Below are 22,422 nucleotides of genomic sequence, written 5' to 3' on the forward strand. Positions count from 1 at the left end.
ATTCCTGGGTATCTAACTTTCCAATAAAGATAATAAAATGTTTTAACAAATGAGAAACATGAGGCACAGAGACTCCAAGCAAATGAGTAAGAGAATGAAAAAGTTCCATATATGAAAACAGATTAAACATTGCATGAAACTGAAAGATATAGAGGCATAACAGGGAGGGGAAATAGTTCACATTTGGCTCAATTCCCACAACGGACCACTGATTCTAAAACGTGCAAGACATAACCAATAAAAAGTGACAACACATATTGTATATTGTGAGATAATTCCTTCCCAGGAATTACTCAAATCTCTTAAGTGACACTGTTGAGCAATTTTCCAAAATTTTAGAATGAGAACTTAAAGCTAAAACCCAATATTGCTACGGCAATTACCAATAAAATCAAAACTAAATGATAATGATTGGTCTCACTATGTATTTCCGATTCAGTTCTACTTATAATCACAACAAATCTAATATTTCAACACACTTAACGACCGAAACTCAACTCGTGAGGATGCAGTATTGCAAAATCAAATCTAACACGTTTCTAAAGGTAAAAAGGTAAGGAAATAAACAGTAAATTTTACAAAGTGTATATATAAAAATGAAACATATATGTGTATACTCACTTGACTGGAAGAGTCCACAGCCACATTCACTACATCTTCGCTAACCGGACCATGAGGAAGGCTGGGGCTGAAGGCCATGAGGTCGGCCTTGGGCGGGCCCTCCCCAGAGCACACCCGCTGCCGCCTCCGCTGCGAGCACGACCAGCTCCCCACCGCGCTCGAGCACACCAGCGCCGCCGCCGCAGCCGCCGCCGGACCCGACACGCACGCGCCCTCCGACGCCGCACCCGACGACCACCGCGCCGCCGCCCACACCAACAGCGTCAGCACCAGCAGGCTCGACACCGCGCAGATCGCCACCACCAGGTACACGTTCACGTCCACCAGCGACGACGCACCACCCAGCGCGCCCGCCGAGGCCGGGGCCGAGGCGCCAGCCGCCACCGATGCCCGCGACCACGACGGCGACGCCTGACCGCCGTCCACCAGCGACACCAGCACCGTGGCCGTGGCCGTGAGCGCCGGCTCCCCGTGGTCCCGCACCAGCACCACCAGCCGCTGCCGCGGAGCGTCCAGCTCGTCCAGGGCGCGCGTCGTGCTGATCTCGCCCGTGTACAGGCCCACGCGGAACGGGCAGCGCGCGCCGCCCGCAGGCGCCGCCTGCAGCTCGAACCACAGCCACGCGTTGTAGCCCGCGTCCAAGTCCACCGCGCGCACCTTGGTCACCACGTGGCCCGCGCCCGCCGACCGCGGCACCAGCTCGCTCGCAGCCACCGCCGCCCCCGCAGGCCCGCCCGAGCCGCGCGCCAGCAGCCAGGGCGCGTTGTCGTTCTCGTCCAGCACGAACACCTGCAGCGTCACGTTGCTGCCCAGCGGCGGCGCGCCCGCGTCGCGCGCGCTCACCTCCACGCGCAGCACCTCCAGCTCCTCGTGGTCCAGCGGCTGCAGCGCGTACACGCGGCCGCTCTCGCCGTGCACAGACACGTAGCTCGACAGCGCGCGCCCGCCCACGCGACGCTCCACCAGCGAGTACGACACGCGCGCGTTCTCCTGCGCGTCCGCGTCGTGCGCCGTCACCGTGAAGATGTGGCAGCCCGGCGCGTTGTTCTCCTTCACGAACACCGTGTACTCGGCCTGCGCGAACTGTGGCGCGTTGTCGTTCACGTCGGCCACCTCCACCCGCACGCTGGCGCTGGCCCAGCGCGGGGGCGAGCCCGCGTCGCGCGCTCTCACCACCACGTCGTAGCCAGACACGCTCTCGCGGTCCAGGCCGCTGTCCAGCACCAGCGAGTAGTGGTTCTTGTAGGTGGACACCAGCTTGAAGGGCACGTGGGGCTCGAGGGAGCAGGTGACCTGTCCGTTTGGGCCAGAGTCGCGGTCGGACACGCTGATGAGGGCGATGACCGACCCAATTGGAGCGTCTTCTAAAACGGGCAATGACAATGACTTGACGACCAACTCCGGTGTGTTGTCATTCAAGTCCACAATCTCTACCAGAACCGTGCAGTGACCCTCCATTGGAGGGGTTCCTTTATCTGTCGCTTCTACCTGGATTTCATACGACTTACCTTCCTCGAAGTCTACATGACCCTTTACACTAATGTGTCCACTTTCCATGTTTATGTGGAATTTCGACCATATATCTTCTGGTGTGTCCATATTGAATGAATACATAATGTCTTTATTGACTCCTTCATCTGCATCAGAGGCGTTCACGGCCACCACGAGGGTGCCATTCGGGGCGTTCTCGGGTAAGTAGACTTTGTAGACGGACCTCTCAAAGGCTGGGGCGTTGTCGTTCACGTCCAGCACAGTGATCTTCAGCTGAATGGAACCACTGAGCTCTGGTTTGCCTCCATCGGTCGCAGTTATTCGCACGTGATGCTCTGGAGTGTCCTCCCGATCTAAGAGCTTTTTTAACACGAGCCCCAGGGATTTAATTTCCTCACTATTGCTTTTCACGTCCAAGGTAAAATACTCACTGGAGTCCAGAGTGTAAGTCAACACCGCATTTGATCCGATGTCAGCATCTGATGCGCCCTCTAGTGAAAACCGAGAGCCAGGCCGCCGGGATTCCGAAATAAAAAGATTTTTTACCGCCACAGGGAACACGGGCGCATTGTCATTGATGTCCCTCACCTCCACCTCCACGTGGAACACCTGCAGAGGACGCTCCACCAGCACCTCCAGGTGCACGCTGCACTCCGCGCTGCGCCCGCACAGCTCCTCACGGTCCATCCGAGAATTCACGAACAAGATGCCATTCTGCAGATTCACCTCCAGCAGGTCCGCGCCGCCCCTGGACGCCACCCGGAACAGGCGCGGCACCAGCTCGGCCAGCTGCAGCCCCAGGTCCTGCGCGATGCGGCCCACGAACGTGCCGTGTTTGGCCTCCTCGGGGACCGAGTAGCGCAGCTGGCCGCTCCCTGCCTGCCAGGCTGCAAAGAGCAGCAGAAGCCAGAGCAGCAGGCGCTGGGCTCCGGGGCCTCCTCGCCAGGGAAGCAGCATTGCAAAGCTTTTCCAAATATCAATCGCTGTTACCTCGATCCAAAGTGGAGAAGGTAAGTTCGCTTCTTTATGCTTTGCTTCTTAAACTCCTCACCGTTTCCATGTTTATGAGATGATGAGACAAAGCAGCATCCGTATACGTAACACGCTTTTTTTTTAAATGTGTATGAAGACCTTGTGGTCGACAGCGACATCATGTGGCTGAATGTGTAAGTAGTTACTTAGTTTCCTTAACATGCTTAAGCTTCACCCTGATTCTATTTGCAGTTGTAATTCCCTTCAAGCACTTTCCAGTCATTATTATCTGCTAAAATGTATCCTTACTACCTCTCCTCTAATTCAACATTTTCAATTATTCCAATTCATGACACATCATATTCATATTTCTTGTGATTAAGTTTGTAGTAGTGAAAATAGTCCCCATGTGAAAGGCTCTGTTTTATCAAAACTTAACTTTTCGTTAAATTATCACAAAAATCTTCTGATACAGTTGTTGACATGATTCACTTTTTAAAAACACATGGAGGTTATATAAGTTTAAAATAATGCTAAGTGGTATCTCCAACTGAGTCAAGAAGCGCTAACTTGAACTATTTGACTTCCAGGCTACATTTATTATAGCAATCAGATCCTCCAAAATTCACTGTCATCAAAACATGAAGACACAGAAATATTTGCAAAATATGCATATACATATCCAAATATGCCCTTTCATATTTTGACAATTGTCAATTTATAAAATATGTTCATTTATAAAATGACATAAATAACAATTGCATCTTCTATTCAAGGATCATATCCTTGCTAACTGTCTTAACTATTATTTATATAAAGTTGTCATGGCTGAGCCTTTAGCCTAGGGATTAACTTGCTCACTTCCCATGTCAGTGCCTGGGTTCAACAGCTGATCCCAGGTTCCTGGGGATGCAAACTTTGAAAGATGATAGTTTAAAGTAACTGAACCCCTGCCACCTGCCTTAGACACCTGGATTACATTCCCTGCTCCTGGTTTCAGTCCCTCAAGCATTTGAAGAAAAAAAACTAGTACATATGAGCACTCACTTTCTTTCCTTACCTGCCTCACAAGTAAATAATTATTTTTAAAGATGCCAGAAGCAAATCTTCTGTGGTGAAATACATTTGTGAATTTATTTCCTGATGTAGGACACCACTGTATGGTTTGGATACTTGCTACATTTAAGTTGCACCAATTAAGAATACATTAGGGCCCGGCACAGTGGCCTAGTGGCTATCGTTCTCTCCTTGAAAGAGGCAGGATCCCACATGGGTGCCGGTTCGAATCCGGCGGCTCCACTTCCCACCCAGCTTCCTACCTGTGGCCTGGGAAAGCAGTTAAGGACAGCCCAAAGCCTTGGGACCCTGCACCTTGCATGGGAGACCTGGAAGAAGTTCTTGGCTCCTGGTTTGGATTGGTGCAGCACCGGCCGTTGAGGTCACTTGGGGAGTGGATCATCACACAGAAGAGTTTCCTCTCTGTCTCTCCTCCTCTCTGTATATCTGACTTCACAATAAAAATAAACAAAATTTTTAAAAGAATATATTAATTATTTAAATGTCTAAAACTATATTTTTAAAATGCTCCCACCATTTACCTATTTAAAGATTACATGGAGATCGGGCCCGGCGCGGTGGCGCAAGTGGTTAAAGGTCCTCGCCTTGCACGCCCGGGATCCCATATGGGCGCCGGTTCTAATCCCGGCAGCCCCGCTTCCCTTCCAGCTCCCTGCCTGTGGCCTGGGAAAGCAGTCGAGGACGGCCCAAAGCTTTGGGAACCTGCACCCGCGTGGGAGACCCGGAAGAGGCTCCTGGCTTCGGATCGGCATAGTATCGGCCCGTTGCGCTCACTTGGGGAGTGAATCATCGGACGGAAGATCTTCCTCTCTGTCTCTCCTCTCTGTATATCCGCCTTTCCAATGAAAAAATAATAAAAATAAATCTTTAAAAAAAAAAAAAGATTACATGGAGATCTTAAATAATTCACTGAATGAAATCATTGTTTTTAATGGTCTTGAATAGAACAAATGTCTGGATTTTGATTCCTTAAAAGTTGTTACTTGAGAGAATTAATGTTTTTGGAAAAAAAACTGGTGGTTAATCAGTCAGAGAAGAGAGAAAAGTAACTGGAATATTACATCCTCCTCATCATATTCAAGACTAGGCAATGAAATAGTCTAAGGAGTTCTGTGGATTGATGGAGGGGTTGAGAGAAATTATTGAAAAATCCAATTTATGGAGATAAAGGAATGCTGATTTCCTTACAGCCAGACTATTTTTAAATGAAATAAAGCATATTTAAGCATTAGGAGTAAAGTTTTCATACAGTTTTTTTTCCACTATGTACTTAAAGAATAGGAACTGGGATTGTAATTTACCTAAAAAGTAACTTTTTCAAGTGAAACAAGCAGAGGTAAATTACATTAAGGATATCACTTAGAATCAATCTACATAATAATTAGGTGATGATAATATGCTAGCTTATGAAGAAATATACATTTTTAAAAATTATTTCTGGAAGGCATAGATCCAGGAAATAATGTGATATATCAATAGATCAAGTCAGCAATTTCATGAATTTTGAAATATAGCAGCTAGCTTGAAAGGCAGGTAAAAAATTAAAAATTTTAACCATCAGGGGCTTTATTTTAATATTTCATTGACTACTTATGGAAATACTACATATTTCACTACATTTAAGTTAGAACAAATTACAAAATGGTAATACCACATGGGAATTAATAACAGTAAACTCCGCACTGCTTTTCATGGCATGGAACAAGTGCAGAAAATTGAGCCAATGTGTCCATTGGTGACACTGTCAGTGAAACGATCACCCAGATGTTCCCTTAATCAACTAAAACTTAATCTAATTCAATGGATCAATTTTAGCTTGATCAATTAAAACTTGTAAATATGAAGAAACCCATAAAACTCATGAAGCATTACACTGTGTCTCCTAGAGATCAAGGCATATCTGAGTATCATTGTGAAGGCTGACTGTGTATCTATGGTAGGACCATGGTAACAGATATACAATAGGACACGTTCCATCTGAGCATGCACATAGCCTGCACTCAAATCTCAGGGAAGGATGAGTCACTGTGATACTTGGGGCCAGACAATTCCCAAAACACAAAGCTGCTGCTTCTTTCTTCAAGCCATTTGTTGTACTCTATGAAAACTTAGAGGAACTTTCCTGATTCCAACGAAATGCATACCCCACGTTTTGAGGCAAGATTCTCATAGGATCACACACACTGTGGTTTTTATGGAAGTCAAGATGTCTCCACCAACCTCCTCACCTCCTTGGAAAACATATCCTCAATGGAAATAAATCTTCTGACCTAACTAACGTGTGAGGTTAAGATCACCCAGGAGATGTTACTTCTGTGATGCATCCAGATACACATACATTTGAAAAATACAGCAGATAACTAAGGAATTCAATGGTACAGTTCATTATCTTAATTACCCAAAATATGTGAAAATTTTACAGATAAAAATACGCTTCATCCAAGACCAGAAATATTTTGGGAAAACTCTACTTCAAGTGTAAAGTAGTGGGTTGCATGTAACCATGTCCTGGCTGTTCCACTTCCCATCCAGCTCCCTGCTTGTGACCTGGGAAAGCAGTGGAGGACTGCCCAAAGCCTTGGGATCCTGCACCTGCATGGAAGACCTGGAAGAAGCTCCCAGCTCTTGGCTTCAGATCAATTCAGCTCCAGCTGTTGTGGCTATTTGGGTAGTGAACCAGCGGATGAAGATCTATCTCTCTGTCTCCAAATACTGTGAAATGAAGCTGGATGCATTTGCAGCAACAGAAAATGTAGTCCCCAACATGCGCTGAAGAACCTAAAAGAGTGGTCAATTTTTGCCCAATGGGAATTGTGCAAGCCTTCACTAAATGAATCTGATACTGGAACAAGAACCAATCAATGACCAGCACAAAGATCAAGCTAATGTAATCTCCACTTAGGCAAAAAGTACCACCATCTGACCAATCACAGGGGGATTTTAAACAGATTTTTAAAAAGATTTATTTTTATTGGAAACACAGATTTACAGAGAAAGGGAGACAAACAGAAAGGTGTTTTGTCAGCTGGTTCACTCTCCAAGCGGCTGCAACAGCCAGAGTTGAGCTTGAGTGTGAAGTCAGAAGCCAGGAGACTCCTCCAGGCTTCCACAAGGGTTAAGGGTCCCAAGTCTTTGGGCCTTCCCTGTCTGCTTCTCCATGCCACAAGCAGGAAGCTGGATGGGGAGTGGAGCAGCTGGGACACGAACTTTCACCCTTATTTAAACCCAGTCAATACAAGGTGAGGATTTAGCCACTGGCCTATTTCACTGGGCCCAACAATGAGATTTTTAACTTTGCAAAATCAAGGGAGGAATATTTTCTGAATAAACTCTCTATTTTGCCTGAAAATGGGAAGATTTGGGACAAATAATTATCCCAAATAACAGATTACATTACTGATAAAAGATATTCTCCAGAATATCAGCTATTTCTAAGTGTTGCCTATGTTATAACCACCTATAACAGAAGATTTTCAGAGGTCCTGCCAATAAACGATTCTAATGAATATTTCAAACACAAGGGAAGAAAAAAACTTAATAGCTGTTGCATAAATGAAGAGAAGTGTATACTTTCATATTACAAAATGTATTCAGGTGCCTGGCACAGTAACCTGGCAACTAAAGTCCTCACCTTGCACACAGCCCCGGGATCCCATATGAGTGCCAATTCCTGCCCCAGCACTCATGTTTCCAATCCAGCTCCCTGCTTCTGGCCTGGGAAAGCAGTGGAAGACAGCCCAAAGCCTTGGGACATTGCACCCACATACGAGACCCAGAAGAGGCTCTGGGCTCCTGGATTCAGACAACTCAGCTCTAGCTGATGAGGCCACTTTGGGAGTGAATAATGGAGAGAGGAGAGGAGCTTCCTCTTGCTCCTTCTCTCTGTATATATGATTTTCCAATAAAAATAAGCAAATAAATGTGTAGGGTTTTTTTTTTTTTAATGTATTTGGGGTTGTGGTATAACAGGTAGGAGCAACACCTGCAGTACCAGCATCCCATAGGAGCCCTGGTAACTGGCTCAGCTGCTCCACTTCTGAACTAATTTCCTAATGGCGGCCTGGGAGGAGCAGTGAAGGACAGACAATGTTCAGATGCTGCATCCATGTAAGAGACTCACATTAAGTTCCTAGCTCCTGGTTTCAGTTTGGCCAGACCAGATAACTCATTGCAATCACTTTGAAAGTGAACTAGCAGATAAAACATACGTGTGTCTGTGTGTTTGTGTGTGTGCGTCTTACCTTCCTCTCTGGAGTGAATAAGTAAAAAGATATTTCATATATCATCTATAGAATTAAAGCACATCACGAGTTCAAAATGCAAGAAATTGATCTGTAATTCATACTCAATCCTTCATTAGAGGTATGATATAAATTACAGAATTATGGATCAAAGCAATTAATAGGTATCAAACCAGAAAAACAGACGATTTGCAAATCAGGCAAGAAACGTTTAAAGCTTACCTGGCCTAAATATTCGGATTCTAAGGGCTGTTGTGATTCTTCTGCACACTCCGGACCCTGGGAAAGGCTGGGGCTGAAGGCCATGAGGTCGGCCTTGGGCGGGCCCTCCCCAGAGCACACCCGCTGCCGCCTCCGCTGCGAGCACGACCAGCTCCCCACCGCGCTCGAGCACACCAGCGCCGCCGCCGCAGCCGCCGCCGGACCCGACACGCACGCGCCCTCCGACGCCGCACCCGACGACCACCGCGCCGCCGCCCACACCAACAGCGTCAGCACCAGCAGGCTCGACACCGCGCAGATCGCCACCACCAGGTACACGTTCACGTCCACCAGCGACGACGCACCACCCAGCGCGCCCGCCGAGGCCGAGGCCGAGGCGCCAGCCGCCACCGATGCCCGCGACCACGACGGCGACGCCTGACCGCCGTCCACCAGCGACACCAGCACCGTGGCCGTGGCCGTGAGCGCCGGCTCGCCGTGGTCCCGCACCAGCACCACCAGCCGCTGCCGCGGAGCGTCCAGCTCGTCCAGGGCGCGCGTCGTGCTGATCTCGCCCGTGTACAGGCCCACGCGGAACGGGCAGCGCGCGCCGCCCGCAGGCGCCGCCTGCAGCTCGAACCACAGCCACGCGTTGTAGCCCGCGTCCAAGTCCACCGCGCGCACCTTGGTCACCACGTGGCCCGCGCCCGCCGACCGCGGCACCAGCTCGCTCGCAGCCACCGCCGCCCCCGCAGGCCCGCCCGAGCCGCGCGCCAGCAGCCAGGGCGCGTTGTCGTTCTCGTCCAGCACGAACACCTGCAGCGTCACGTTGCTGCCCAGCGGCGGCGCGCCCGCGTCGCGCGCGCTCACCTCCACGCGCAGCACCTCCAGCTCCTCGTGGTCCAGCGGCTGCAGCGCGTACACGCGGCCGCTCTCGCCGTGCACAGACACGTAGCTCGACAGCGCGCGCCCGCCCACGCGACGCTCCACCAGCGAGTACGACACGCGCGCGTTCTCCTGCGCGTCCGCGTCGTGCGCCGTCACCGTGAAGATGTGGCAGCCCGGCGCGTTGTTCTCCTTCACGAACACCGTGTACTCGGCCTGCGCGAACTGTGGCGCGTTGTCGTTCACGTCGGCCACCTCCACCCGCACGCTGGCGCTGGCCCAGCGCGGGGGCGAGCCCGCGTCGCGCGCTCTCACCACCACGTCGTAGCCAGACACGCTCTCGCGGTCCAGGCCGCTGTCCAGCACCAGCGAGTAGTGGTTCTTGTAGGTGGACACCAGCTTGAAGGGCACGTGGGGCTCGAGGGAGCAGGTGACCTGTCCGTTTGGGCCGGAGTCGCGGTCGGACACGCTGATGAGGGCGATGACTGTGCCCAGTGGGGCGTCCTCTTTGATGGGGAGTGACAATGATGTTATGTAAATCTCTGGCATGTTATCATTGATATCCACCACTTTCACTGATACTTTACAGTGGCCTGACATTGGAGGGGTTCCTTTGTCAGATGCAATAATCTGAATGTCGTAGGATTTTATTTCCTCATAATCTAACTTTCCCTTAGTTCTGATTTCCCCTGTTTGGGGATCTATTTTGAACATAGCCTGTACAGTGGAGGGCACATCACTACTGAGTGAATACAAAATCTCATTGTTAGGTCCTTCGTCTGCATCCGAAGCATTTACCTTAACGACTAACGTGCCTTCTGCAAGGTTCTCCAACAACTGCACTTTGTAAACTGATTGGGCAAAAATGGGTTCGTTATCATTTACATCTAATACTGTAATGTGTATCTGAACAGTGCCCGTCAGCTCAGGCTTGCCCCCATCCGTAGCCACTAGCAACAAATTAATCTCAGCAGCTTCCTCTCTGTCCAGAGGTTTCCCCAGCACAAGAAATAGAGACTGGCTTAGGTCGTCATTCGTCTGTACATCTAGAGAGAAAATCTCACTGGGGCTGAGCCTGTAGGAGAGGAGGGCATTGACTCCGATGTCTGCATCAGATGCACCCTCCAGAGGAAACCTGGAATCAAGCAGTCTGGATTCATGAAACTGGATAGTCTTTACCGTCATAGGAAACACGGGCGCATTGTCATTGATGTCCCTCACCTCCACCTCCACGTGGAACACCTGCAGAGGACGCTCCACCAGCACCTCCAGGTGCACGCTGCACTCCGCGCTGCGCCCGCACAGCTCCTCACGGTCCATCCGAGAATTCACGAACAAGATGCCATTCTGCAGATTCACCTCCAGCAGGTCCGCGCCGCCCCTGGACGCCACCCGGAACAGGCGCGGCACCAGCTCGGCCAGCTGCAGCCCCAGGTCCTGCGCGATGCGGCCCACGAACGTGCCGTGTTTGGCCTCCTCGGGGACCGAGTAGCGCAGCTGGCCGCTCCCTGCCCGCCAGGCTGCAAAGAGCAGCAGAAGCCAGAGCAGCAGGCGTGGGGTTTCAAGGCCCCTTCTCCAAGAAGACATCATTCTAATCCTTAGTGTTGGTCAGATAAAAATACTACGCTTTGAGCGAATTTAAATACCCAGGTTCCTGCCCTAGTCCAGCTGCTTCCCTTACTGTTCTGTATCCGGACTAACAAAGGGTTGTGGGCGTTTGCCTTCGCAGAGAACACTTTGTGGTGGACAGCGACATCCTGTGGCTAAATGTAGTTTTTACTGTCTGTTCTGCAGATTTAAAATTAGACAATTGTTTGCTCTACACACAGCTTTCATCTTGGAAATTAACTTATTTTAAGCTCTTAAATGAATAACCATTTCCTCCTTTTCTATTGTAGTTTTTTAAAGTAACATCAAATTTACCATAAGAACCCTAGTTTATTGCACAGCATAGTAATGTTAAGTATGTTCATATTGCTGTGTATTCTTCATCTCAGTACAAGCCAAGTCACTGACTCCAACAGAGGCATCCTGTATCAGAGTGACAGTTCCGATCCCAGCTGTTCTGCTTCCGATCGAGTTCCCTGCTCATGCACATGGGAAATCAGCGGACAAGGGTCCAAGTCCTTCGTCCCTTCTCACTGTGTGGAAATCCAGGATGAAGTTCTTGGCTCCTGGCTTCGGCCTGGTTATGACCCAGCTGCTGTAGCCATCCGGGAGTTGAACCAACAAAAGGAAGGTGCCTCTCCCCCACTCTGCTTTCAAATAAGTAAATCTTTTCTTAAAAATGTTCACATCCATAAAGCAGAAGTAAAATCTTCACTAAAGAAACGCTGACTTTTCCTAGACATTGGGTCCCAATAAGTTCTGGTTTTTAGCCCAAAACCTTAAGGTATTTATTCACACCATTTATGAAGTGTATTTTAATAATATTAATGAAACTCTAACAGTGAACTCCAAGTAATCAGATCAGGAAAACAACATCATTTATTGACTTATACTTGGAAACATAATTACACACTAGTTTTCAGAGCTGTGTCTCAGTGCCACCATAAAGAAAATATCTCCTATTTATGATTTATTTTCCTCTCCTGGCCTTCTCCCTAGGTAGATCTTTCCCATGTTGTGGCATAATAACCAAAGTAACTTTCAGCATACACATTACCAGTTCAGTGGTTTTAAACAGAAAACAAAACAAAATCCTAAGTATTGCTCCATATGGCCCAATTTGGGTGATAAATCATTGTTGCAACCAATAGCTGTGATGATTCTCACATTTGCCAGATGAGTCACTTGTCCTTTCCTAAAGCCAGGGATTAAATTAGCTCCACCTAAATTAGCAAATTTAAACAGAAGAAGTTGGTTCTTCCAAAGGCCATGACATGGACTTTAGTTATGGAGCTTAAACTGGTTGCAGACAGCTACAGATTATTACTGCACTGTGGAGTTGTAATGAAATTGAAAATGCAGCAATTTTTATGCTATCTATGCTAACATAATTAGCATATAATGAGCATGGTTGGAACACTAAAGAATTATATTTTGAATGCAGATATTAGCTCTGAGAAACATGGGATGCTTGAAGCAAGTTTTGCAATCCAACAAGGTAACTGTTCTGGATTTTCAGAATGATTTATCTGGGGGGTATATAAGACACATTTTGATCTGTTACTCAGAGTCTCTAGTGACATAAAACCTCTCCCTCCTGAGAGAAAGAGAGAGTCAGTCAGACAGACAGAGCAACACCAGATATGTAAGTGCATTCCCCCAAGTGGGGAAAGGAAACTGGGAAGACCCTCCTCTGGCTTGACATCTCCCAATATCTATACAGAATGGACAAGTACCCCTAAAAGATATCCTCAACAAGCATTTTAGATTTCAAATAAAAACTTTGCAGATATAAATCAGGTAAAGGTCTTGAACATCCTAAATTTAGGGCAGATCATAAATCCAAGAATAACTGTCTCAGACAGGAAAAAGGAAAGCACACAGTGACTCAAGAAAGCAGAAAATGCGAAGACAAATGAGGAGTTAGGTAAAGTCGATAAATGGCCAGGATTACAGGAAGCTGCAAGAGGCAAATTTTCCTCTAGAGTCTCTGGAGGGAATATGGTCCACCTTGATTTTGGATTTCTGCACTGTAAAAAATGTTGCATTTCTCTGGTTTCAAGTCAAGCCAAAAAAGTTTGACACAATTTGTTTTATAACCCAAGGAAACTATGTAGAACCCATTGCTGAATTGTACTCTGCATCTATCAAACTCTAAATTCTATAAACACTGTATGTCTGAGCAGTCATTTTTCTACAGGAATAACATGATATAAAATTTGCTTTTCAGAAATGATCAACAATCACTTGATTACTAGCAAACTGGGGCAGTAAAACTTTCAAACTGTCAAATTTCATTACTAATGAAATAGCATTTAGGGGGAAAAATCATGCAAAAATGTTCCCAATAGGCTGCTCTGAGCAGTCCTTCTTACAAAACCCTCAGCCTGCTATTTCACAAAAGCAGTACAAAAAAGGGGGAAATGGATGCTAAACAAGAGAAAATAGAGTACCTATAACATTTGGCTTTTTATCTACTAACCTTTTTAAATAAGAAAAAGTTAGGATGTAAGAGACTTTTCCAAAGTACCTACATTTTTCGAATCTGCTAATTGGTTAGATGCCTAGATTTAAAAATGTCGATGAAATTCTATCAGTTGTGTGACCTGTTGTACTCAAGTTCTTATGTTCTCAAAACATATTCTAATTGCATTATTTTAATGGTGATAGAACTCCATTATCTTAATGGTGATAGAACTCCAACTCCAAGCATATTGCTGTGCACTCGTTCAACAACCCCTCTAAAAACAAGCACAGCTTTATTTCTTTCTCCTCTAAAGTCCTTTGCAGTTACTAGAGACTTCCTATGCCAGCTTTTGTCCACACATTGATTAAAATTCCCAGAACACATTGACTTCAAGGCATTTCAATATCAGCCCACATTTCCGCAACTGCTGTCACAGGAAAAGACAGTGACAGCACACTTGTACTGGCAGCTACATTTGCTGTTTAGAATGGACAACATCATGGCACATTTCAATGGTCACCTCAGAGCAATAGTAAAGTTAAATTGTCAAACAAGAGCAAGGGAGCCACAGAAAGAACAGATGGAAAAGTAAGAAAGTAACAGCTACTCTATGTCAATGAGTGGATTCTTCAAGGACCTCATACTGCTTGGAGTGGCAAGATTGGCAGCGATTCATAACTATTGAAATATCAAAACCACTTGAGCAAGAACCTCAGAGCATACCCTACATCCGGGACCTGGGGAGGGTGGGAAATTGGGTGGGCCTTCTCCCTTAATACCCCCTTTAAACATGAAGGAAACAATATGGAAAAAATGATAGTCTTATCCCCCCCCAAAGAAAGTAACAGCTACTTCTGTCCAATGTGATTGTTTTCCTGCCTAACTCCCCTCCTGCCTCGTAACGGGGAGTTCTGCTTTTATTTGCTTTTCAACCAAATAAACATTTCTGTGGTATTTATTGGAAATATTTTGACTTTTCCATATACCAGTCAAATCTTAGGTTCTTGCATATTGAGCATAAAAACTCAAAGTTATGAAACAAATGGAACCCACAACTGTGACTTTGAATTTGAAAAAGGAGAGTAGTAAAGTAAAATACTTAGTTCGTCTTCATAAAAGTAAGAAAAAGATGGACATTTGGCACAGCGCTTACACCCTGCTTTGGGACCTGGTGGCTAAAATCCTCATGTTGCATCCATTGGTTTTCCACATGGACGCTGGTTCATTTCCAATCCAACTGCTCCCCTTCTAATCCAGCTCCCTGCTTGTGGCCTGGGAAAGCAGTAGACGACGGCCCAAAGCCTCGAGACTCTATACTTGCGATGGGTTCCCAGAAGTTCCTGGCGCCTGGCTTTGGATTGGTACAGCTCCCACTATTCTGGCCATTTGGGGAGTGAACCAGTGAACGAAAGATCTTTCTCTCTGTATCACCTTCTTTTCATGAATCTAATCTGCCTTTCCAATAAAAATTAAGGAATTTTTTTTAAAACATACTTTTGTAAAAAAAAATTCCCATTATAAGCTACCTTAAATCTTTTACAAAAGGAAATGAATCCATAAATTTTTAGATATCCTTAGAAAATTATGGGAAAAATAGTTTATTCATAATACTGACCTTTGTTCTCCGAGCCTCAGTGTCTTCTCCCATAAAGCATTCCCCTACAAAATCCTTGGAAGAGTTCAATGGAACAAAACTAAAGGGTGAGTAAATGAAAGGTGCTCAACCCTAAGTGGGTCCTCTTGGCTTTTTTTTTTTTAAGTTCATTTGAAAATCAGAGAGAGAGAAACAGACAGAGAATATCTTACACCCACTGGCTCACTCTACAAATGGCCACAACTGCCGAGTCTGGACAAAACAGAAGCCAGAAGCTACACACTCCATCCAGGTCTCCCATGTGGGTGACAGAAGCCCAAGATCCAGTCACCTTCTGCTCTTTTTTTGTTTTTAAGATTTATTTTATTTTTATTGGAAAGGCGGATATACAGAGAGGAAGATCTTACATCCGATGATTCACTCCCCAAGTGAGTGCAACGGCCTATGTCCTCGACTGCTTTCCTGGGCCACAGACAGGGAGCTGGATGGGAAGCAGGGCTGCCGGGATTAGAACTGGTGCCCATAAGGGATCCCGGCCATGCAAGGCGAGGACCTTAACCACTGCACCACCGCGCAGGGCCCCACCTTCTGCTCTAATCCTGGCACACTAACAGGACGCTGATGGGAAGGGAAGCAGCTGGACTCCAACTTGTATCAGATTCCAGTGTGGCAGGCATCTGTTAAACCACTGAGCCACAAAGCCATGCTCCTAAGTGGATCTTCTATATAACAATTCCTGTAGTACTAATCCTTCCAGATCAAGGTAAACTTAGGGTCAACATATGTAATTCATCATGAAAATGAAGTGCTTCTATGCTTTAATGCAAAACTTTTAAAATATCATTAAAATAAATACATTTTCAGTCCTACATACTTAAAACTATCCTGTGTATTGATTTCTTGAATCCTAACAATGTAGAGGAGAGGAAGATGGTTACCTTGCCTACATCGATAGACCCAGATCTTGACGTCCAACCAGCAATATTCAAGTAAAAATTAAACCTGAATTCTCCAGTGTTTGACAACATTGAGATCTTGAGTTATTTATGACTAACACACAAGAAAATAAGATATTTTAAGAAGTATTCAAACACTTAAATAGAGGAACACGAAAGTTTCTGTTTTCTTACTACTTCCACTGAGGATGAAAGTGCAATTGATTGCTTAGCTACGATAAACACAAAGGTTTGATTCATTGTTAGAGAACACCTGGAATCTGTAAAATTTCTTATCCATATTTAGAAATCAGATTACTCAAATATATATATAAATGAAATTGAACTCAAAGCAGAATTAAAGGACTTACATTACCGGAAAGATCCATATTTCCTTGTGGATGTTCACTTGCTTCAGCTGTGTTGATGCTGGGAGACAAGCCAGGACTGAAGGCCATGAGGTCGGCCTTGGGCGGGCCCTCCCCAGAGCACACCCGCTGCCGCCTCCGCTGCGAGCACGACCAGCTCCCCACCGCGCTCGAGCACACCAGCGCCGCCGCCGCAGCCGCCGCCGGACCCGACACGCACGCGCCCTCCGACGCCGCACCCGACGACCACCGCGCCGCCGCCCACACCAACAGCGTCAGCACCAGCAGGCTCGACACCGCGCAGATCGCCACCACCAGGTACACGTTCACGTCCACCAGCGACGACGCACCACCCAGCGCGCCCGCCGAGGCCGAGGCCGAGGCGCCAGCCGCCACCGATGCCCGCGACCACGACGGCGACGCCTGACCACCGTCCACCAGCGACACCAGCACCGTGGCCGTGGCCGTGAGCGCCGGCTCGCCGTGGTCCCGCACCAGCACCACCAGCCGCTGCCGCGGAGCGTCCAGCTCGTCCAGGGCGCGCGTCGTGCTGATCTCGCCCGTGTACAGGCCCACGCGGAACGGGCAGCGCGCGCCGCCCGCAGGCGCCGCCTGCAGCTCGAACCACAGCCACGCGTTGTAGCCCGCGTCCAAGTCCACCGCGCGCACCTTGGTCACCACGTGGCCCGCGCCCGCCGACCGCGGCACCAGCTCGCTCGCAGCCACCGCCGCCCCCGCAGGCCCGCCCGAGCCGCGCGCCAGCAGCCAGGGCGCGTTGTCGTTCTCGTCCAGCACGAACACCTGCAGCGTCACGTTGCTGCCCAGCGGCGGCGCGCCCGCGTCGCGCGCGCTCACCTCCACGCGCAGCACCTCCAGCTCCTCGTGGTCCAGCGGCTGCAGCGCGTACACGCGGCCGCTCTCGCCGTGCACAGACACGTAGCTCGACAGCGCGCGCCCGCCCACGCGACGCTCCACCAGCGAGTACGACACGCGCGCGTTCTCCTGCGCGTCCGCGTCGTGCGCCGTCACCGTGAAGATGTGGCAGCCCGGCGCGTTGTTCTCCTTCACGAACACCGTGTACTCGGCCTGCGCGAACTGTGGCGCGTTGTCGTTCACGTCGGCCACCTCCACCCGCACGCTGGCGCTGGCCCAGCGCGGGGGCGAGCCCGCGTCGCGCGCTCTCACCACCACGTCGTAGCCAGACACGCTCTCGCGGTCCAGGCCGCTGTCCAGCACCAGCGAGTAGTGGTTCTTGTAGGTGGACACCAGCTTGAAGGGCACGTGGGGCTCGAGGGAGCAGGTGACCTGTCCGTTTGGGCCGGAGTCGCGGTCGGACACGCTGATGAGGGCGATGACGGTGCCCAGTGGGGCGTCCTCAGGGATGGGCAAAGATGGCGAGGTGACAGACAGCTCAGGAGAGTTGTCGTTTACGTCCAGAACTTTCACCAGCACTTTGCAGTGATTGGACATGGGAGGACTGCCTTTATCGACGGCCTTTACCTGAATTTCATAGGATTTTGTTTCTTCGTAATCCAGTTCACCAATTACTCTAATTTCTCCTGAACTGGGATCTATTTGGAACGTCTTCTGGGTGTTGGGAGAAACCTTACTGCTAAATGAAAAGACAACTTCGCCATTGATGCCCTCATCGGCGTCGGAGGCGTTCACTGTGGCCACCAGTGTCCCAGGTGCGGCAGTCTCAAGCAAGCGGACCTTGTACACCGCCTGCTCAAACCGGGGGGCGTTGTCATTCACGTCCAGCACGGTGATCAGCAGCTGGACTGTCCCTGTCATCTCTGGTTTGCCCCCGTCGGTAGCTGTCAATAACAAATGAAGTTCTGGGGTTTCCTCTCTGTCCAAAGATTTCTTCAGTTCAAGGGACAGAGACTGACCCAGTTCATCGTTCGCCTGTACGTCCAGGGAGAAATAATCACTGGAGCTCAGGGTGTACCTTAGAAGGGCGTTGGTACCAATATCCGCATCAGATGCTGCCTCTATCGGAAACCGCGAATCGGGCAGCCTCGATTCATAAATCTGCATTCTTTGTTCCTTCTCAGGGAACACGGGCGCATTGTCATTGATGTCCCTCACCTCCACCTCCACGTGGAACACCTGCAGAGGACGCTCCACCAGCACCTCCAGGTGCACGCTGCACTCCGCGCTGCGCCCGCACAGCTCCTCACGGTCCATCCGAGAATTCACGAACAAGATGCCATTCTGCAGATTCACCTCCAGCAGGTCCGCGCCGCCCCTGGACGCCACCCGGAACAGGCGCGGCACCAGCTCGGCCAGCTGCAGCCCCAGGTCCTGCGCGATGCGGCCCACGAACGTGCCGTGTTTGGCCTCCTCGGGGACCGAGTAGCGCAGCTGGCCGCTCCCTGCCCGCCAGGCTGCAAAGAGCAGCAGAAGCCAGAGCAGCAGGCGCTGGGCTCCGGGGCCTCCCCGCCAGGGAAGCAGCATCTCAAAAGCACACCGTTTGAACCACAATTACTCTACTTCAAAACTATTCCCCCCTCTTTCTGTTTTACTTGGTATTTCCGATCATTTATCTCCTTACCGGTTCCGTCTTCTCCATGGCTTGACAAAATGGAGCTTCCTCCTTGCGTTCTTAGCGCTATGCATTTCCATTGACAAGACTTTGTGGTGTACAGCGACATCATGTGGCTACTGTGTAGAGCAGATAAATGCACTGACCTTCCAATACACAATCTGTATCATTAAGCAAAGCAATCATTTTCAGATCTAGATTCTTTAAAGACCCAGGGCATTCCAGCCTTCCTTTTAGAGTATGTGTGTACGTCAATATTTTTCTTTAGCTGTTGAGACACAGATACTACAACTGAATGGGGAAAAAAAAATTCAGGGTCCACTTATATACATAACCTCTCATTACTTCATTTCATTTAAACTACGTATATCACATTTTCTTGTTAAATAAGTAAACTGGAATACCAAAGTTTTAAAACATGTACTTTTACCACTAAACTTGGTATTCTATAGACCAATATGGGCATGTGTGGATTTTTTAAAATTTTTTTTATTTGTTCAAAAGAATGACAGATTTCCTGCTTGCTGGTTCACTCTCCAAATGTCCACAGCCAGGAGTGAACTGAGCTGGGCAAAGCAAAGAGCCAGGAGCTCGGTCCTGTTCTCCCACCTGGGACCCAAGTATTTGAGCCATCATCCTCTGCCTCCATGCATGCATCGCATCAGGACATTAAAATAAGGATACAAGCTGAAACCTGAACACAGGCACTCCAATGTGCCATTCAGATGTCTTATGCATTAAGCTGAATTCCTTCCCTAATATCCACTTTTTTAAAATATTAGGGCTATTTAAAGTGTATTTATATAATCAGATAATCACCAGCTTCTTATATATGACATTTTTAGAAAATTTTCTGGACTACATTTTTGAATTATTGAATGTTGTTTGAACCGTTTCATCATTTTCTGATAGCTTAAATGTTAAAATCAATATATTTGGGACATTTTGCTTTGTTGTTACACAAGTGTTGAATATATGACTGGTTTTCACAAGTCATTATTTTAAATTGAATTAGTATCTCTGAGTTCTCTATTCCCATATCAAATTTTCAACCATATGTTTTTCTTAACACCAAAAAACTGACATATTGCAATAAAATAAAATGTCTATATGAAACCACTATCAAAAATACATATTAAGAATATCAAACTAGGGCCCAGCGCGGTGGCGCAAGTGGTTAAGGTTAAGGGCCTTACACGCCCGAGATCCCATATGGGCGCCGGTTCTAATCCCGGCAGCCCCGCTTCCCTTCCAGCTCCCTGCCTGTGGCCTGGGATGGCAGTCAAGGACGGCCCAAAGCTTTGGGACCCTGCACCCGCGTGGGAGACCCAGAAGAGGCTCCTGGCTTCGGATCGGCATAGCATCGGCCTGTTGCGCTCACTTGGGGAGTGAATCATCGGACGGAAGATCTTCCTCTCTGTCTCTCCTCTCTGTATATCCGCCTTTCCAATGGAAAAATAATAAAAATAAATCTTTAAAAAAAAAAAAAGAATATCAAACTAGTCCAAAGTTTAAAAAGTACAAATCTGATGGGAAGAGTGTTTTTGAAAAAATGATTTAAAAATAAATTTATTTAGAACTTCATTTCCAACTTCAATTCATAATCAGAACCACAAAATTACATAAATTTTTATAGAAAGTATTGTCAGAATAAATTGTAACTTGTAATTTTTTTTAAAAAAAGAATGACCTCATGTTTATACTTTAAGTACTAAGAGTATTTTAAAAATATCAATATGGATAAGGGTTATTTAATCCATTATAACTTCATAATCAGAAAATCCATTTCCTTATTCATCTGATCAGTTAAATCTAGATGAAACTTTTTGAAGTCAAACATTTTAGTGGTAGCTCATGTAGCACTTTCTACTGTCTTACAAAAAAGTAGGGCATGGGCCCAGCATGGTATCCTAGCAGCTAAAGTCCTTGCCTTGCACATGCTGGGATCCCAAATGAGCGCTAGTTCTAACCCCAGTGGCCCCGCTTCACATCCAGCTCCCTGCTTGTGGCCTCGGAAGGCAGTGGAGGATAGTTCAAGGCCTTGGGACCCAGAACCTGCCTGGGAGACCTGGAGGAGGCTCCAGACTCCTGCTTCGGATCAGCTCAGCTCCAGCCATTGCAGCCGTTTGGGGAATGAATCAACAAACAGAAGATCTTCCTGTTTCTCCTCCTCTCTGTATATCTGACTTTCCAATTTAAAAAAAAAAAAAAGTAATAGTAGATCAATACTTGCAGGGGTTAAAAAAGTGGCCATGGGGGAAAGGGGAAACAGAAATAAGTATAGTAGGGCTATCAGAAGGATCATTGTAATAAATAAACAGATCTTTAAAAAGAGAACTAATTCCCTCAGTTGCCATCAAGACACACAGTATTTGCATCCTTAAAATAACCTTTGCCCTTTATGTTATGGAAGTCACACATCACATATTTATTCACTCTATGTCCAATAACACACATAGTATTATGCATATATTTTAGATTTTACTGAAAACTGAAATAAAGTTACTAACCAAAACTACAATAAAATTGGATTTTGTATATGTCCAACCATTTACCTTTACTGAAGATCTTTATTCATATTTGTGCTCCTAGCAGGCATTTTTTCATTTCAACCTTAACTATTTCTTCTAAGACAAGTCTAGCGGCAATGAATTGGCTTATCTTTTGCTAATATGTAAATATTTTCATTTACCCTTCATTATAAAAAAAAATATATTTGAAAGGCAAAGTGATGGGGAATTCAGAGAAAGAAAGAGACAGAGAGATCCATCTTCCATCTACTGGCTCAAGCCCAAAATGGCCACAATAATAGCCAAACTGATGCCAGCAACTCCTTGTGGGTTTCTCCCATGAGTGGCAAGAATCCAAGTACTTGAGCTATCAACTGCTACCTCCTCAGTGAATTAGTAGGAAGCAGAATCACAAGCACAGAGTAATCAGGACTTGAATCCGCATCCTGATATAGGCCATGGGCATCCCAAGCAGTAGCTTAACACACTGCGCCACAACACCCACACTTTTACCATATTTTTGAAGGACAATTTTATTGGATATAGAGTTCTTTTTTCCCCTTTACTATTATTATTATTTTCCATGATACAGTTTTGTAGGTATATGGTTCCCCCTTCTTCCTCCTCCTTTCCCCTTCCACTATTTTTGCCCATTTTGATATGGTAATATAGTCAGTCCTTTAGTAATAATTACAAGTTTATTCTACCACTTGCAACAAAATAGTCTCCACTGGAGATGATTATGCTAAGTGAAATAAACCAATCCCAAAAGGACAAATATCATATATTTTCTTTTATATAGGACAACTTTCATGTAAAATATAAAAACAAATAGGTGTATAAGTAAACATATGTGTGTGTATATATATATATATATATATATATAGTCTCTTTTATTTTTATT

General features: G+C 47.0%; 3 protein-coding genes across 3 annotated transcripts; all 3 read right to left on the bottom strand.

The window, feature by feature from the left end:
* Positions 1-479: 479 nt before the first annotated feature.
* On the bottom strand, positions 480-3,172 carry LOC121152217 (protocadherin alpha-3-like). Its single transcript, XM_040974167.1, is given in 4 exon segments — positions 480-539; positions 622-2,969; positions 2,972-3,095; positions 3,164-3,172. Coding segments are annotated over 4 exon segments (2,541 nt in total).
* Positions 3,173-3,431: 259 nt separating this feature from the next.
* Positions 3,432-11,078, bottom strand: LOC121152223 (protocadherin alpha-2-like). The gene is made up of 2 exons (XM_040974180.1): positions 8,625-11,078; positions 3,432-3,503 (listed from the first exon to the last, which is right to left on the bottom strand). The coding sequence occupies exons 1-2, from the start codon at positions 11,076-11,078 to the stop codon at positions 3,432-3,434; spliced, it is 2,526 nt and encodes an 841-aa protein (XP_040830114.1).
* Positions 11,079-16,439: 5,361 nt separating this feature from the next.
* On the bottom strand, positions 16,440-18,920 carry LOC121152229 (protocadherin alpha-1-like). The gene has a single exon (XM_040974191.1). The coding sequence runs from the start codon at positions 18,918-18,920 to the stop codon at positions 16,440-16,442; it is 2,481 nt and encodes an 826-aa protein (XP_040830125.1).
* Positions 18,921-22,422: the final 3,502 nt, after the last annotated feature.

Source organism: Ochotona curzoniae, unplaced genomic scaffold, assembly GCF_017591425.1.
Source record: "Ochotona curzoniae isolate NIBS_2020 unplaced genomic scaffold, NIBS_Ocur_1.0 contig_1, whole genome shotgun sequence".
Taxonomy (NCBI): Eukaryota; Metazoa; Chordata; class Mammalia; order Lagomorpha; family Ochotonidae; genus Ochotona; species Ochotona curzoniae.

Bases quoted from the DNA above. Each gene is read 5' to 3' on its own strand.
- LOC121152223 (XM_040974180.1), bottom strand. From the start codon at position 11,078: ATGATGTCTTCTTGGAGAAGGGGCCTTGAAACCCCACGCCTGCTGCTC. The intron at 3,504-8,624 runs GTAAGCTTTAAA...TTGATAAAACAG, and splicing joins AATCCGAATATTTAGGCCAG to AGCCTTTCACATGGGGACTA.
- LOC121152229 (XM_040974191.1), bottom strand. From the start codon at position 18,920: ATGCTGCTTCCCTGGCGGGGAGGCCCCGGAGCCCAGCGCCTGCTGCTC.